The following is a 17284-nucleotide window of genomic DNA, read 5'->3' as shown; positions in this document are numbered from 1 at the left end:
AGAACCTGTGTTCTCTGTCACCAAGTCAGTAAATAGGACTAATCTCTGGGTGGTGGAAGCCAGGTCCCTTTCCAGTGAGGAATGGTGTTAGAGACCAAAATCTGGGTTCCTGGTGCACACATCATTACTGGGGGTGGAGCGGAGGAGTCATCTCTTGGCCTCCTCGGCGGACAAGCCGGAGTGTGTACGTGGGGAAATGCATACATATATATGCACACACACACACGTATGTACACATTTATACAAAAATACATGACTGCATACATCTACACACATATGCACATGTCCATGTGCACGTAGGCACCCATACACACACCTACACCCATTTTAGACATCATGAATCCACACCGGTGCCTGTAATCCCAACCCACATTCATGGAGTTGCTGCTTGCTTTTCCCCGGTCCATAGTTGTCTGTCTCTTCTTTCCCCTGTGAGAACCCCTGGTCTCCTAACACACTCACTCCCTCAGTTTTATAGAACGTCAAAAATAGTTTCAGAATTGCTTCACCTATAACCACTTTAATAAACAAGCATTTTTGCTTATTAAACAAGGAGAAGAAACTTATCTCCAAGACGTATCTGCACGCACCAAGGAGGCTTCAATTAACCTCCTGGCTTTCCGTTCCTGCCGCCTGCCTTACCCTCTGCCTGCAGCCTTTCTAGAGCCTGCGAGGAGGTCAGTTTCCTGCTGTGGGTCATTCTTTACTCTCTTCTATGAGACAACACTCCTCTCAGCTTCTAGAAACTTATTCCAGAAAATTATTTTAAAAGTTTATCCATTTGTGACTCTTTTCCTATTCTCTTTGCTGTTGTGGGTTCCTGTAATATCATTTGAGAGGCATGTTAAGAAGGTGTTGAGACCCAAAAGAGGGGAAATTTTTTTAAAAGGTGAGTGTTTGCTCCACCAACTTGAAACAGAAGTCTGCCGCCGACTTTAAAAATAACAAAATGTCTTTTCTCCCCATCTCAATTCTTTTGATGTCCTCAACACCCAGTAATTTGTATATGAAGCTGTAAAATCATGATACCAAACAATATATAAGGGGGTGGGGAGGAGGTTTGAAACTGAATAAACAGCTAAGGAAGAGTATAAACGTGGGAAAAAATATTAAGAACAAAAAAAGCGAACTAACTGCCCCACGCCAGCCCGACCCCCGGGAAATAGCGTAAGTTTAGACACCACAAGTTTGACAGTTCTGTTTCTAAACTCTGGGAAATGTCTTTCTCAAAACCGAAGTATAGTTGATTTACAGTAACACCGGGAAGCGTCTTCTTTGGCCCCATTCTCTTGGGTTTGACTGGTACCTATCGCAGCCCCGCCTTTACCTCTAGGGAGACATGAGTGGGTTTGCAAGAACGAAGCAGGGCAGAACAGTAGCGTAAAACACCAGTGGTGGAAAGGAAAGTGCTTTAGGAAATTGTGTAAAGACCCCGAGACTACAAATGTGTGATTTTTCCACAGCTGCGATTCCTTCAATTTAGCCATGCTTCCTATAGACGTCCCTGCCGTTCTTGATGCCTTACCAGAGGAAGACAGAATGGAGACCCTCGAACGGTACTCTTTTACTTTTGGTATCTCGTGATGTCTATTTTCCAGAAATAGTCCCGGTGCTGTGAGAGATTTCCAAGGAGCGCCCAGTGCCCGAGCTTGCACCCCGGCCGAGACACGGCTAACACCCAGCCATACGCCCAACTAGATAGGATGCTGGATTCGTGGTGGAGAACAGCCTAAGGTCTCACACTGGCTGATCTTTCCGTGCTGCAGGCGCTCAGGGGAGGGGTGAGCGGAGGGGGAGCTGAGTGGGCTTCCAAGGCTGCAGAGTCGCCTTGACTGGGGTTAGTACTCGAAGGGTGGGTGGGGTTTGGAGGGGCATAAAGAAATAGAGCGCCCCCAGATAAATAAAAAAGAGAAAAAAGAGAAAAACGAAAACAAAGGAAATTTTAAAAGAAAGAGCAAAAACAAACAAAAAAAAAAAGGAAGAAAATAAAAAGAAATATCAGCCCCAAACTAAGCTGCTTAAACTTGACTTTACTGATGAGCATCCAACATCCAGTGGGAATGCATCCTTGAATCTCCTGTGGCTGTACCCACTCGACCATTTTTCCCTGTAGATAATCAGTGAGTGAAGTCCTGAATATCTGAGGCGTGTGTCGGTTTTCGTGAGACCTGCCCCCACCCAAGTGTGACACTTGAGCGCCTGAAGCTTGGAACCCAGGGTGAACAGGGAGGTTGAGTGTCCGCCACTCAAACCCCGGAGCACGAGGGCGTTTCCTGAGGACACTGTAGCCGGGCGGGCGGGGATGACACACGGTTACTTGAGGGTCAGCGTTGGGGACAGCTGGGGAGATGCTCGGCAGACCCCTCCCCCATTCAGCACTGATGCGCGGACCCCTGGGGCTCGGTTCCCTCATCTCTGAAATGGGAAGAGTAGTACCTGCTTCTCAGGGGTTGTCACCCAGGACGACGGCGGGGGGGGGGGGGGCGGTGACCGACGTCTACTGCGCACTAAATGGGCATCTGGCAAAAGCCTCGCTCACCCGCAACAAGGTCTTGCTATTTTCCACTCTTGAGGGGTGAGGAAAGCGCTAAGGGGAAGGCGCTCTCCGCACAGCGCCGGCTTCACGCGAGACTGGCCCGGAGCCGCTGCTCAGCGAAGCTTACGGATCAGAACGACCCTGTGGGTTTCAAGGTGTTTTCCCAACAGAAAACTGCTCTGCCCACCTCTGTTTACGCATCGCTGTCAGCAGAGGGTTCCTGCTGCTAATTCTAAATTTTGAAGCCTTCGTTGATCTTGGGAGCATTTCTCTGAGTGTAGCAGAGACGGCCTCTCTCAAAAAAACTGTCCCTTCTAAAGAAATAGACTTGTGGAGACCGGAGGCTCACCGTCCCAGCCTCCCCTGCAGTTACGTCATCCATGTCACTCGGCCTGTGCCAAAGGGACAGGAGCAGACGTGAGATCTCCTCCCGAGGGCAGGGCCAGGAATGGAGTGGGCTCCTGCACCCTCTCGCTCGCTGCTTCGTGGAGCTGGAACCCACATGTGCAGGGACCCAGCTGTAACCATCCAACACCCAAGCTCGAGGCCAGCGGTCCGCAAACGGCCGAATCCGGCCTGCCACCTGCTTTTGCAAACCGTTTTATTGAAATACAGCCACACTCATTCATGGATGTGTTTTTCCATGATTCCTTTCATGCTGCAACAGCAGCGCTGAGTAGTTGTATAAGAGACCCTACGACCCGCAGAGGCCTTTACAGGAAAAGTTTGCTGACCCCTGCTCTAGGGGATCGCAGAGCCCAAGATAAAAATAACCTCGGTCCCTGCGATGTCTTCTCTCACCCATAGGTTATTTAGAAATATACTGTTTCATTTTTAAAGCAGTCGTGGATTTTTTTACTCTTCTTTGCTATTGATTTCTATTCGAATTCCATGTGGCCATAGAACATTCTCTGAATGATTTCAATCTTTTGAAACATTCATGCTCTCCTTATGGTCCAAGGTATGGTCAATATTGGCAAATGTTCCACGTGCACCTGAAGAGAATATGAATTCTGTAACCGCATTTCTAAACTGCTTTTTTTTTTTTTTTTTTCGGTACGCGGGCCTCTCACTGTTGTGGCCTCTCCCGTTGCGGAGCACAGGCTCCGGACGCGCAGGCTCAGCGGCCATGGCTCACGGGCCCAGCCGTTCCGTGGCATGTGGGATCTTCCCGGACCGTGGCACGAACCCGTGTCCCCTGCATCGTCAGGCGGACTCTCAACCACTGCGCCACCAGGGAAGCCCCCTCTAAACTGCTTTTTATTCTCTGCTTATAAATAACCATTCCCACTACTGTGGGTTGGTAAAAAGCTATTTGTCAGCCTTATGCTTTTTAACGTAGATTCCAGAAGAGTAGGTGGGAGGAATGGTGAAAGAATTGCGTAACTCTTAAATGACGACAATATTTCTCGATTTTATTCCTTTTCAGCGAGCTCTGTGAGCAGAGTATAGACATCATGCTGACCCCAGAAATGATGGCGGTGGAATTCCCTATGTTGAACTACAAGGACACCAAGAAGGAGAAGTAAGTGGATGCTTTGATGGCTTAGGAAGAGGCAGCCAGGATAAAGTTCACCCTACGGGACGCACAGAACTGCCGTGCTGTTTGGATCTAAGAACGTGTCAAAAGGGGCACGTTTCCAATGCTTCAGATGTTTAGATGTGTATTTTATGCATAGCGACGCTCCCTCAAATGTTGTTGGCAAATAAACCTTTAGAACAGAGTCCAGCATTCCCATTTGCTTATCGTGTGATTTCAGAGCTGTGTTTGTTTCTTATGAGTAGCTGAATGAGCTTCATGCAGTATAAGAGGCCCAGGCTCTGGAGCCTGGCGAGACCCGGGGCCGCAGCCCATTTAGCGCCCGTGCCACCTCCAGCTGCATTGCTCATCTTAAGTAACTGGGCAGTTGTGAGGGTTAAATGAGATGCCAGTGCGAAGACACCTCTCCAGCTGCTCGATGTGAACTCGCTTGGCACACGTGAATTCTTCTCTTTGCCTCTCCCTCAGGGGCCAACTAGCCGAGCAAACCGTCACCCTTCAAGAATTGGTTTTGAAGAATACTTTGGTAAAGTAAATAACCACCAGAGTTCATATGGTTTGTCAGTTTGAAATTCCAGTTATCCTTTTTAGAATTCTTTTTCTCTTTAAAAAAAAAAAGTCTTTTTTGGGACTTCCCTGGCGGTCCAGTGGTTCAGACTCTGCACTTCCACTGCAGGGGGTGCGGGTTCAATCCCTGGTCGGGGAACTAAGATCCCGCATGCTGCGTGGCCAAAAAATAAACAAAAATAGAAATAAACAAATCAGTGATTTTAAAAAAATTCTACTGAAAAAAATAAAAATAAAGCCTTTTTTTTACTATTAAAATGTTAGAAAATACAGAAAAATATAAAGAATAAAATAAAAACAATAATCCTACCACCCAGAGGCAGTAACTTGTACATTTTGATGTGTGGTCTTCCAAGGATTTATTTGTTTGTTAGTTTAAATAAACCATAAACACCTATTATATTTTGTTAAACCGTACATACAGTCATCACTCGGTATCCACAGGGGATTGGTTCCAGGACACCCCCATCCTGAGTACCCAAATCTGTGGATGCTCAAGTCCCTGTATAAAATGCTGTAGAATTTGCACATAACCTACGCACATCTTCCCAGATACTTTAAGTCATCTCTAGATTACTCATAATACCTCATACAATGTAAATGACTTGTAAATAGTTGCCAGCGCACGGCAAATTCAAGTTTTGCTTTTTGGAACTTTCTGAAATTTTTTTTCATCCGGGGTTGGTTGAATCTGAAGATGCAGGACCTATGGATACAGAGTGCCAACTGTATGTGTTGACATATATTCATACATGCGTACCTTATATATATATGAATTCAATCATATTGTTTTATCTTCTAGAATTTTATTTAGCAGTATAGCATAAACATAGCTGTATAGACACAGACATACACCTTTGCATCTCATTCGTGGATGTGCCATCGTGTGTTCACACGCCCTTCTGATGATCACATCACCTCTTTCCAATGTTCTGCTGTTGCCAGTAGCGCTGCAACAAACCTCCTTGTGTCATAATTCCTTGAAAACTTATCAGACTGTCTCCTTGGGATAAATTCCTAGACACATAAATGCTAGGTTCATGTTCATTTTAAGGTTTTAATATATAGTGCTTCACCACCATCCAGAAAGTTCATCAACAAACCTCCTACCAGCAGAGGTCAGGATGCGCACATTCAAATGCCCTGAACAACGTGTTACGGTATCAGGCTTTTTTCTTTACCAATATGATAGGTTTTTAAATGACCATATCATTGTTTTAATTTTAAACTTCTTTGTTTACAAGTGATGGTAAAAAATTTCCTATGTTTATCAGTTGTTTTTCTTCTTTTATGAAGGGATTTTTTACCTATATTGTAGAAAGTGTTTATCTTTTTCTTACTTATTTGTAAGAGTCCCTCATATTTTAGGGATAATTACCCTTCCTGTGTATACTGTAAATTTCTCAGTTTGTCTTCCTTGTTTGGGGTGTTTTGGGGAGGCCCTGCCTTGTTGGAAGGGAATACCCACATATCTTAGAGGAGCATGGGGTTCCTTTGGTTTGTTTGTGATAGTAGCAGAGGCCTACAGCAAACCAACACTCTCAGAAAGTAGACTGGCAGTTTCCCGTAAAAGAAAATCGAGGAAATAAAAATTTTAAATAGAATTTCAGTGAGCATCGGTTTTAAGCAGCTAATTAACAATAAAATATCATGTTACACTACATAGCACATAGAACCTCTGACACCTCAACAAAGAGATGTACTTTGCATTCTGTTTCAGGTTTCAAACAAACAGTTGACTAAGAGGTTATTTTTCAATTAATTTTTTTAAAATTATTTTATTTATTTATTTTTGGCTGCATTGGGTCTTTGTTGCTGCATGTGGGTTTTCTCTAGTTGCGGAGAGCGAGGGCTACTCTTCATTGCAGTGCACAGGCTTCTCATCGCGGTGGCTTCTCGTTGCAGAGCACGGGCTCTAGGTGCGCGGGCTCAGTAGTTGTGGCTCGCAGGCTTAGTAGTTGTGGCTCGCGGGCTCTAGGTGTGCAGGCTCAGTAGATGTGGTGCACGGGCTTAGTTGCTTCACCACCTGTGGGATCTTCCCGGACCAGGGCTCGAACCCGTGTCCCCTGCATTGGCAGGCAGATTCTTAACCACTGCGCCACCAGGGAAGTATCCCTGACTAAGGGATACTTTTTTTTTTTCAATTTCAAAAATTACCCCTGGACTTAGAATGGTTTGCCCCATGAGTGGGGCAATATCTAATACCTCTTTGCTTACTTGGTATTTAACCTGGTTTTTCACCATTTTCACTACAGAAGCTAATACTGAATGCCATTGGATTATCAAATGATTATTGAATGAAGTAGAACTTATTACTTTATATATTCACCCAAAGTGGAAGATCTTCTTTTCTTGTTTAATGTATTTTAGCTACTTTACCCAAAAAAACAAAACAAAAAAAACCCAACAATGAACTCTAAACATTTTCTGCACAACTTAGCTTCCAATTTTTTTTTCAAAATACACATACATTTCACACATTTTCAATAAATAGATCCATGGCCATTTGAATTCATCTATTTTGCAGTTTAAATTATTTTTTGTACGTTTTTTCATGTGTCAAAATTGTCAATGTAATTATCAGTTTATTGGCTGCATAGTATTCCAACTGATTGATATCCCACAGATGATTTTGTTTCATTTTTTTCAAATTTTTATTGAAATATAATTGATTTACAGTTGTGTTAGTTTCAGGTATACAGCAGAGTGACTCAGTTATATATATATATATATATATATTCTTTTTCAGATTCTTTTCCCTTATAGGTTATTACAAGATACAAGTAGAGTTCCCTATGCTGTACAGCAGGTATTTGGTTCTGAAATTCTCTCCAGCGCATAGCAGGCATGACCCAACGCTCAGCTCTGTCTTCTCTCTCCTTGTGCCTTTTCCTCACCTCCTTCAGCCTCAGCCAGAAGCAGACAGAGTCAGACACACACACACCAGAGCTTGGTCAGACAGGGATAGAAATAAAGAACCCATCAGTGGGACTTATTGTCCCCATGAAGACTGCTGTCTATTGGGTTTGTGGCAAATATTTATTTTCACGGATGCAGAGAATCATCTGCTCTCCCTCGATGGCTGTAATCAACCCGAGAGATTCTTTGCTGCCTTGATGGTGATCGCACCCTCTCAAGACCCGCTAAGGAGAATCATATTGCAAACGTCCAAGGAACTGTGAGAGTGACTTCAGTTGCCAACATATCATTCAACTCCCCTTAGATTATCATATCACTCAATCATTAATATCTTTAAGGGCTGACATGATCTATATATTTTTACACTGATTCCATAAGGTGGTGCCAATTTTTTTTTTTAATTATACACATTAGGGAACATTTTAGTTCTTCATTTTCAGATATTTCTGCTTTTTCAAAACTTTCGGGTATTTGCCAAAACTTCACATTTCACCCTCTTTAGGAAATGTTTCAGAAGCACTTAATTTTATTTTTTTAATTTTACTGAAGTATAGTTGATTTACAGTGTTGTGTTAGTTTGTGCTGTACAGCAAAGTGATTCAGTTATACATATATATATATTCTTTTTCATATTCTTTTCCATTATGGTTCATCACAGGACATTGAATATATCTCCCTGTGCTATACAGTAGGACCTTGTTGGTTACCCATCTTATAGCTAATAGTTTGCATCTGCCAATTCATCCCTCCCCCACCTTGGCAACCACCAGTCTGTTCTCTATGCCCATGAGTCTGTTTCTGTTTTGTAGATAAGTTCATTTGTGTCGACTTTAGATTCCTGCTGCTGTGAATATAGGGGAGAAGCACTTAATTCTGTATTGAATTCTTCTATCTGGTCAGATCGTATAGCTGAGCTCACAGTCCTTAGACATCTGTGCTTCCAACCAAATACACTCATCACGTCCTCCCAGATATTTGGAGAGTTCTACCCCTCGCCACACCGGCGACATCTGGCCTCCACATCAGCCACTGCTCTACCCAGGTGCAGAGCCCTCCCTCTTGATTCCCACCTTCTGGAACTATGGCCAGAGTCAGAGATACTATGCGTCCACTCAACTCATAAACATGAAGAACCAGAGACAATGTGCGTCCACTCGACTCATAAACATGAAGAACCGGCTCCCGCCAACTGAGCCTTCAGAAGCCATCATGCCGGGATGTGTAGGAGTAAGTTCTCGTTTCCCCTTTGCAACAATCCTGGGGGACGGGATGCACACCAGGTGTGCGTCTGGAAACGGCGGCTGAGAGCTTAGGTCACGTGGCTCTGCTAAGATACTGGTGCGGCTCAGACTGGAAACCAGGCTTGAGCCACTTACCAGTTGGGTGTTTCCACTGGTAACTAAGTGATCGCTAAGCGGGGTTTCAACTGTGTATGCGGATAAACAGCCCTCCGACCTTCGCAAGGCATCTCTCGCACCGCTGGGCCCGGCAGCAGGTTGGTGGTGTTTCATGAGGGCCCCGATGCGCCTTGCCGGGTCTGTGTTTGATGGATATACTTAGAGAGGCGAGAGACCAAGCACAGCCACTGGAGAAGGCAGGAGAAAAGGTGTTTGAGGAGATGAAGACCCTGCGGGGCAAAGCTCTCAACTCGTTGACTCTAGAATAACAACAGTCACCGGGAGGTCAGTTCCGCTCACTTGCTTTCTGCAGGTCACCGTGGTCCTCTTGGTCTGTTTACGTTCCAGCCATTTGGGGAATTAACGTTTCCAGAGGGAAAAAATAATTGAAATGTGGATGATGTATATATTTTTAAATTATTTTTCTCTGTAACAGTAAAATGTCATCAGTATGATGGCAATGTTTGGAGCTCCTGGCTGCAAGCTTTAGCGTGGGAGCAAAGGCTTCCGGAGTGCGAGAGGCCGAGCGCCCTCTGGGGGGCGGGGGAGGGGCTGCTCCCCCCCCCCCCGCGCCGTGACCGCCAGCTCCCACGGCCCCCCAGCACCAGACCCTGGCTTTGGCGGCCGCTCCCGGAAACAGCAGCTCCCCAGCGGCTGTGACGGGGGCAGACCCAGGCGGGGGGCGACCGGAGCCCGCAGACTGGCTTGGGAGAAGAGGGTGAGGCCTCTGCAAGGGTTCTCGGGAGCAGCTGGGGCGCGAGGGCGTCGCCTCGGGCCCAGGAGTCCCTGCGAAGGGTCAGTGGCAAGCAGGCCTTTTGACCGTGTGTGGCAGCATGACTCCAGTTCTTATGCATAGGCTGGCTGCACGTCAGAATCACTTGGAGAGCTTCAAAATCAACAGCTGAATCACTGCTATTCTTAAAATGGATAACCAACAAGGACCTTCTCTACAGCACGGGGAACTCTGTTCAATATTCTGTAATAACCTAAATGGGAAAAGAATCTGAAAAAGATTAGATACATGTATATGTATAACTGAATCACTTTGCTGTACTCCTGAAACTGACACAGCACTGTTAATCAACTCTACTCCAATATAAAAAACAAAACAAAACAAAACCAAGAAACAGCTGAGTCAGACTTCCTGGGGTAGGACCCAGGCAGTAATCATCTCTAGAGCTCTCCGGAGGATCTGATGTGCAGCCCAGACTGAGACCCACTGGCCTCCAGGATAAAGTCCAGATTCCTCACGGGGGGCTGCAAGCCCCTGCGTCTCTGGGTCCCGCCTCTAGCTTCCTCTGCCCTGGCGCCAGGCTCTCCCTGCGGGGCGGTGGGGGAACTGGCCTGGGCAGCCATCTGGTCCCAGGTGAATCCTGGTCCTGTTCTCATCAACCACACGGCTTCCTTAGTGTCTGTGAGCTTCCACTTTCCCCGTATGACCGGCTCCAGGGCTCGCCTCCCATGGGGCTGTGAGGATTACATTAGGAAATGCGAAAAGTGTACCTGGCATTAAACAAGTGTTCAGAAATCTGAGCTCCCCTTAACTCACAGGGCAGGACCGAGGCAGCAGTAATTTCAAAATTCTTTTTAATTTTGAAATAATTTTTTTTTTATGTTCCCATATCTCTTCCCGCTTGCGTCTCCCTCCCTCCCACCCTCCCTATCCCACCCCTCCAGACGGTCACAAAGCACCGAGCTGATCTATGTGGCTGCTTCCCACTAGCTATCTACCTTACGTTTGGTAGTGTATATATGTCCATGCCTCTCTCTCGCTTTGTCACAGCTTACCCTTCCCCCTCCCCATATCCTCAAGTCCATTCTCTAGTAAGTCTGTGTCTTTATTCCCGTTTTACCCCTAGGTTCTTCATGACATTTTTTTTTCTTAAATTCCATATATATGTGTTAGCATACGGTATTTGTCTCTCTCTTTCTGACTTACTTCACTCTGTATGACAGACTCTAGGTCTATCCACCTCATTACAAATAGCTCAATTTCGTTTCTTTTTATGGCTGAGTAATATTCCATTGTATATATGTGCCACATCTTCTTTATCCTTTCATCCGATGATGGACACTTAGGTTGTTTCCATCTCCGGGCTATTGTAAATAGAGCTGCAGTGAACATTTTGGTACATGACTCTTTTTGAATTATGGTTTTCTCGGGGTATATGCCCAGTAGTGGGATTGCTGGGTCATATGGTAGTTCTACTTGTAGTTTTTTAAGGAACCTCCATACTGTCCTCCATAGCGGCTGTACCAATTCACATTCCCACCAGCAGTGCAAGAGTGTTCCCTTTTCTCCACACCCTCTCCAGCATTGATTGTTTCTAGATTTTTTGGTGATGGCCATTCTGACTGGTGTGAGATGATATCTCATTCCAGTTTTGATTTGCATTTCCCTAATGATTAATGTTGTTGAGCATTCTTTCGTGTGTTTGTTGGCAGTCTGTATATCTTCTTTGGAGAAATGTCTGTTTAGGTCTTCTGCCCATTTTTGGATTGGGTCGTTTGTTTTTTTGTTATTGAGCTGCATGAGCTGCTTGTAAATTTTGGAGATTAATCCTTTGTCAGTTGCTTCATTTGCGAATATTTTCTCCCATTCTGAGGGCTGTCTTTGAAATAATTTTAGACCTAAGGAAAAGCTGCAAAGCCAGAATGGAGAGCGCGCGTACACAGTACTCAGCTTCCCCTGGTGTTAACCCCTACTGTGGCGCAATCACCAAAAGCAGGACATGAAGACGCTCTGCGCTGTCGACTCGGGCTTTCACTGTTCAGGAGCCACGTGGCGTTTAGTCTCAAGTCTCCTTACCTTCTTCTCACCTGTGACAGCCCCTCAAGTCCCGGAGCCAAGCAGTTCCCAGCCAGCCCGCTACCAGGGCCCCGCCTCACAACAGCCCCTCTTTTCTGGAAGAAGTTTGAGGGCGTCCGTGTCTTACACCAAGGAGCTGAATCAGATCTCAGGACTCAGCCAAGACATGGACACGGGGGTCTGGTGACACGTTCTCCAACAGTGGTGTCTTCAACAAATGTTTCTTTTCAGATACTCTGTTTGCGGGAAGTTTGTTAAAGCCCTTGTGAAAAGAGGGGAAGCGATGCAAAGGAAAGAGCTAGAAGCATATACAGAAGATCAACAGACAATACTTAGACTCCCCAAGCCCTTGTGTATGCACACACACATGCCCTTCCCAGGTCCAGCTCAATGTCTCGCCAGCTAGAGGCCCGCAGAAGGTGGGCCCTTTTTGATACACTTCCTCTCCCTGATGGTAGAGTTGACCTGAACCTGAGGACAGGCTACTCTTCAGGTCCCCACTGCCTGGAGCTCGGCCGGCCACCCCTGGGGCACCAGTGGCCCTGCTACTCCCCCTCCCACCCCGGCCTTCCAGAAGCTCTCCCCTCTGCGTCAGGCTGATGCGTCTGAACTGCAAGCCTGCACAGGATGCCCAGGGCCTGTCCTGTAATTACTGTCCAGCGAACTACTCTGCACCTTTCCCTGGATCCCACGTCTAGAGGACTTACCAAGACTAATCTCCTCCTGCCTCGCAGTGCCGAGGCACCTTTAACCTCCAGCACCGCCAGAAGTCCAGCTGGATTAGCCGAGATGGCTACAGCAGAGACAGGAAGGTGGTTACCACCAGCCTCGGCTGTTCACATCATGACCTGCAGGAAGGAGGGCCGCCAGTGAGCAGTCGTGGAAAGAAACATCGTTCTTCCTCTTTCTGTCTTTCCCACCAGCTGAAGAATCCCTAGGACAAGCGCTGTGGGCGAGAGTGCAGAGCCTCTGTGCCCACCAGAGCCAGTGGAGCCACATGTCTAGTCTTTACTGGGGAGGGTGCTGACATGATGGGGGCAGTGCTGGGTGAAAGATGAAACTGAAGTTTCAAAACAGACAACAAGCCTCAACCAAAATGATACTGTCCCAGTAACTGATACTGACTGACAAATTATAGATTTGGACTGTGTGTCCTTAAGGGACCCTGTCAGTAAGCAGGGGATCAGTGAAGAGTACAGCTGGTAGCAATCACTGGAGAAATAAAGTCATTTCATTTATCCCTCAATGAGCTGATATCACTCAGTCAAACTGTCCCCACTACAGTCACCACCAAAAGTACCAGCTTCTGATGTCAAAAAGATACCAAGGAATGACAGTCAGTGGAAAACTAGGATCTCAGAAGTGAGAGGGGGCTGTGCAGTGCAGCCTAGGCAAGGGGCCCAGGGTCTGATTTGGTCTCCGCGGGTCGGTATTATAATAGACAGCATTCACGTTAAAGTTAGTAAAAAAATGTTGTATTTGTGGCAATAGGGAAGCTGGTATTCAAGAAAAGACAAAAAAAAATTTTTATATTAGAAGGTTTAAGTAGTCCATTAAATTGGAGTTAAATTTAAAATGATATGATTCCATGACATGTTAAAAATATCTTTTCGGGGCCTGCCTCTAAAGTGGCCTCCGTGCTCTCACCCACTCCCAGGGCCAAGCAGAGTGTGGTCTAACATATGCCCAAAGCGCCTAGAGTTTGGATCTCAAGTACAGCTCCCCAAAAGGAAGCCAGGAGCCGTGGAAAGTGTCTGATCCTGTGTCTTAGGGCAAGGATAATTAAGGTGGGCCTGGAGTACCAGTGTGTTGCCAGAAAGAAAGTATGCTTTCAAAATGATCCAGGGCAATTTTAAAGGATAAAGGAGCCAGTTGAAAGGGGCTCCCACTGAGCAGCTGGTGACAATTTGGGGACTAGAAAGAAAGCAGTAGTTCTCTGCAGAGCCATACGAGGCATGCTAGAAAAACAAAAGAAAAGAAAAAGAAGGCATGTACAAGTTTATAATGATGTTTACAGTATGTTGACAAAGCCAGACTGTGTGTATACCATATACTATATTCAAGTTTTGGTCAGCATCAAAATTTCATCATTACAAATCAAACAGCTAAAATATTCATTGCACCCCTAGTAGGGGATGTAGAATCTTATCAGCTCTACTCAGGCAATGAAAAATTATGGAAGATTTCACTATTACAAAAGAAGACACAGGCTTGGGAAGTCCAATTATCTCCACAGTGACTCAGCCTAATAAATACTGACTCATGATGAATCATCCTGGAAATCATGCTGGACCCCAGTCCTGGGCAAGAATATCCCACCAAGAGTTCAGCCTCCAGCACCTCAGTGTGAAATGGCCCGAGAGGATGGCTCTGTGCCCTTGGGTTAGGAAAGCACATTTGTGGTGTCCAGATGAATAAAAGCATCTGCCTGGGTTGATATTTGGGTGCTGGGTAGGCTATCTGTAATAATGAGTTTTATTCCACTGTTTTATATGTACTTCATTTAAGATGTTTAAAACAGGTAAGAGAATCTGTTAGATTTATGTCTATTTTATTAGATTTATAGGAGTTGCTTAATGGTTTAGTAAGGTTTTGCTTATTAGATTTGGCTCGGGAATTAAACTCCTTGGGACGGGGTGGCTATTGGTGTATTTAAGAGTCGGCTAAGTCAAATTTGAAAGTATGGTTTGAGATGCCCGAGGGAATTTGATCAACTGAGTACAGAAGTGTGGGGTAAAATTAAGGAAGATTTAATCTGTAAAGCCCGTGGTTAACTGAAGGCTAACCAAAGAACACGGAGAAACAAAATCTTATTTTCATACAAAGATCACTGAATTTATTAAGATAACGGTATTTGCAAACTGACGTTTTAGGCTTTTAGGCTTAAGAGATATGAGATATTTAAACTTGATACTTTAATCAACTGAATAGTAATTAAAATATAAGTGGGCTTCCCTGGTGGCTCAGTGGTTAAGAATCCACCTGCTGCCAATGCAAGGGACACGTGTTCGAGCCCTGGTCCGGGAAGATCCCACGTGGCGCGGAGCAACTAAGCCCGTGCGCCACAACTATTGAGCCTGCACTCTAGAGCCTGCGAGCCACAACTACTGAGCCCGCACGCCACAACTACTGAGCCTGCGCTCTAGAGCCCGTGAGCCACAGCTACTGAGCCTGCGTGCCACAACTACTGAGCCTGCGCGCCTAGAGCCCGTGCTCCGCAACAAGAGAAGCCACCACAATGAGAAGCTCATGTACCGCAACCAAGCGTAGCCCCTGCTCGCCACAACTAGAGAAAGCCTGCACGCAGAAACAAAGACCCAACACAGCCAAAAGTAAATAAATAAATAAATTTATAAAACATAAGTAACTCTTTAAGTATTCCTTTCATGCCCAAAAGCCCCCTCAGAAAAATTTTTAGGAAAAAATAGAAAACCTGAAAAGCCCTATAACAAGTGAGGAGATTGAATCAGTAATCAAAAATCTCCCAACAAAGAGAAGCCCTGAAGCCTACGGCTTCACTGGTGAAGTCTACCAAATATTTAAAGAACTAACACCAATCCTTCTCAAGCTTTTCCAAAAAACTGAAGAGGAAGGAATGCCTCCTGATTCATCCTAGAGGCCAGCATCACTCTGATACCAAAGTCAGATAAAGACACTACAAGAAAAGAAAACTTCAGGACAATATCCCTTATGAACATTGATGCAAACGTTCTCAACAAAATAGGAATTCAGCAGCATATTAAAGAGATTATACATCATGACCAAGTGGGATTCATTCCTGCAATGCAAGGATGGTTCAACATATGAAAATCAATCAATATAATACACCACATTAACAGAATGAAGTACAAAAACCACATGATCATCTCAACTGATGCAGCGAAAGCATTTGAGGGACTTCCCTGGTGGCACAGTGGTTAAAGCTCCGTGCTCCCACTGCAGGGAGCCCGGCTTCGATCCCTGGTCAGGTAACTAGATCCCACATGTATGCTGCCACTGAGAGTTTGCATGCCACAAATAAGGAGCCCGCGTGCCACAACTAAGACCCGGCGCAACCAAATAAATATTAAAAAATAAAAGTATTTTAGGGCTTCCCTGGTGGCGCAGTGGTTGAGAGTCCGCCTGCCAATGCAGGGGACACGGGTTCGTGCCTCGGTCCGGGAAGATCCCACATGCTGCGGAGCCTGCACGTCTGGAGCCTGATCCCACATGCTGCGGAGCCTGCACGTCTGGAGCTTGTGCTCCGCATACGGGAGAGGCCAAAACAGTGAGAGGCCCGCGTACCACAAAAAAAATAATAATAAATAAAATAAATAAATAAATAAAAGTATTTTAAAAAAAGCATTTGAAAAGTTCAACTCCTTTTCATTAATAAACACTCAACAAACTAGGAATAGACGGAAACTGCCGCAACATAATAAAAGCCATATTTGAAAAATCCACAGCAATGGTGAAAGACTGATTTTTCACTAAGATAGGGGACATGACAAGGATGCCTACTTTCACCAGTTCTATTCAACATAGTACTAGAAGTTCTAGCCAGAGCAATTAGGCAAGGAAAAGAAATAAAAGGCATCCAAATTGGAAAGGAAGAAGTAAAATTATGTCTGTTCATAGATGATATGAAATTATGTTTAAAAAACCCTAAAGATTGCACGAAAACCTGTTAGAGCTAATAAGTGAATTCAGCAGGATACAAAGTCAACATACAAAAGTCAGTTGCTATATACTAACAATAAGCAATCTGAAAAGGAAATTATGAAAACAATTCCATTCACAACAGCAACAAAAAGGAAAAATACTTAGGAATGACCTTAACCAAAGAGGTGAAAGACTTGTACACTGAAAACTACAAAACATTGCTGAAAGAAATTAAAGAAAACATAAATAATGGAAATATATCCCATGTTCGTAAATTGTGGACTTAATATTATTAAGATGGCAGTACTACCCAAAGTGATCTAAAGATTCAATATATTCCCTGTCATTTTTTTTGTAGAAATAGAAAAACTCATCCTAAAATTCATATAAAATCTCGACTGATCCTGAATAGCCAAAATAATCTTGAAAAAGAAGAACAAAGCTGAAGGATTCATACTTCCTGATTTCAAAACTTACTACAAAGCTACAGTATTAAAACACTGTGATTACCAGCATAAAGACACACATATATAACTGAATCACTTTGCTGTACACCTGAAACTAACACAACATTGTAAATCAACTATGCTCCAATAAAAATTACAAAAAAAAAAAGGCATACATAGAGACCAATGGAACAGAATAGAGAGTCCAGAAATAAATTCTGGTATATATGATCAAATGATTTTTGACAAAGGTGCCAAGACCATTCAATGAGGAAAAGACAGTCTTTCAGCAAGTGTTACTGGGAAAACTGCATATCCACATGCAAAAGAATGAATTTGGACCCTTACCTAACACCATGTTTAAAAATTAACTCAAAATGGATCGAAGACATAAACGTAAGGCCTAAAATTATACAACTCTTAGAAGAA

General features: G+C 44.6%; 1 protein-coding gene across 1 annotated transcript in view; it reads left to right on the top strand.

Moving 5' to 3' along the window:
* Positions 1-9228, top strand: part of CFAP221 (cilia and flagella associated protein 221) — an 83594-nt gene extending 74366 nt beyond the window's left edge. Inside the window, exons 21-23 of the mRNA XM_060153164.1 lie at positions 1464-1556; positions 3966-4061; positions 9123-9228. Coding sequence (XP_060009147.1) covers positions 1464-1556; positions 3966-4061; positions 9123-9228 — 295 coding nt within the window. The remainder of the gene's footprint in view (positions 1-1463; positions 1557-3965; positions 4062-9122) is intronic.
* The last annotated feature ends 8056 nt before the right edge of the window (positions 9229-17284 follow it).

The sequence above is a fragment of the Lagenorhynchus albirostris genome, chromosome 6 (assembly GCF_949774975.1).
Source record: "Lagenorhynchus albirostris chromosome 6, mLagAlb1.1, whole genome shotgun sequence".
NCBI lineage: Eukaryota > Metazoa > Chordata > Mammalia > Artiodactyla > Delphinidae > Lagenorhynchus > Lagenorhynchus albirostris.
This window is presented reverse-complemented; position numbering and strand designations above follow the sequence as displayed.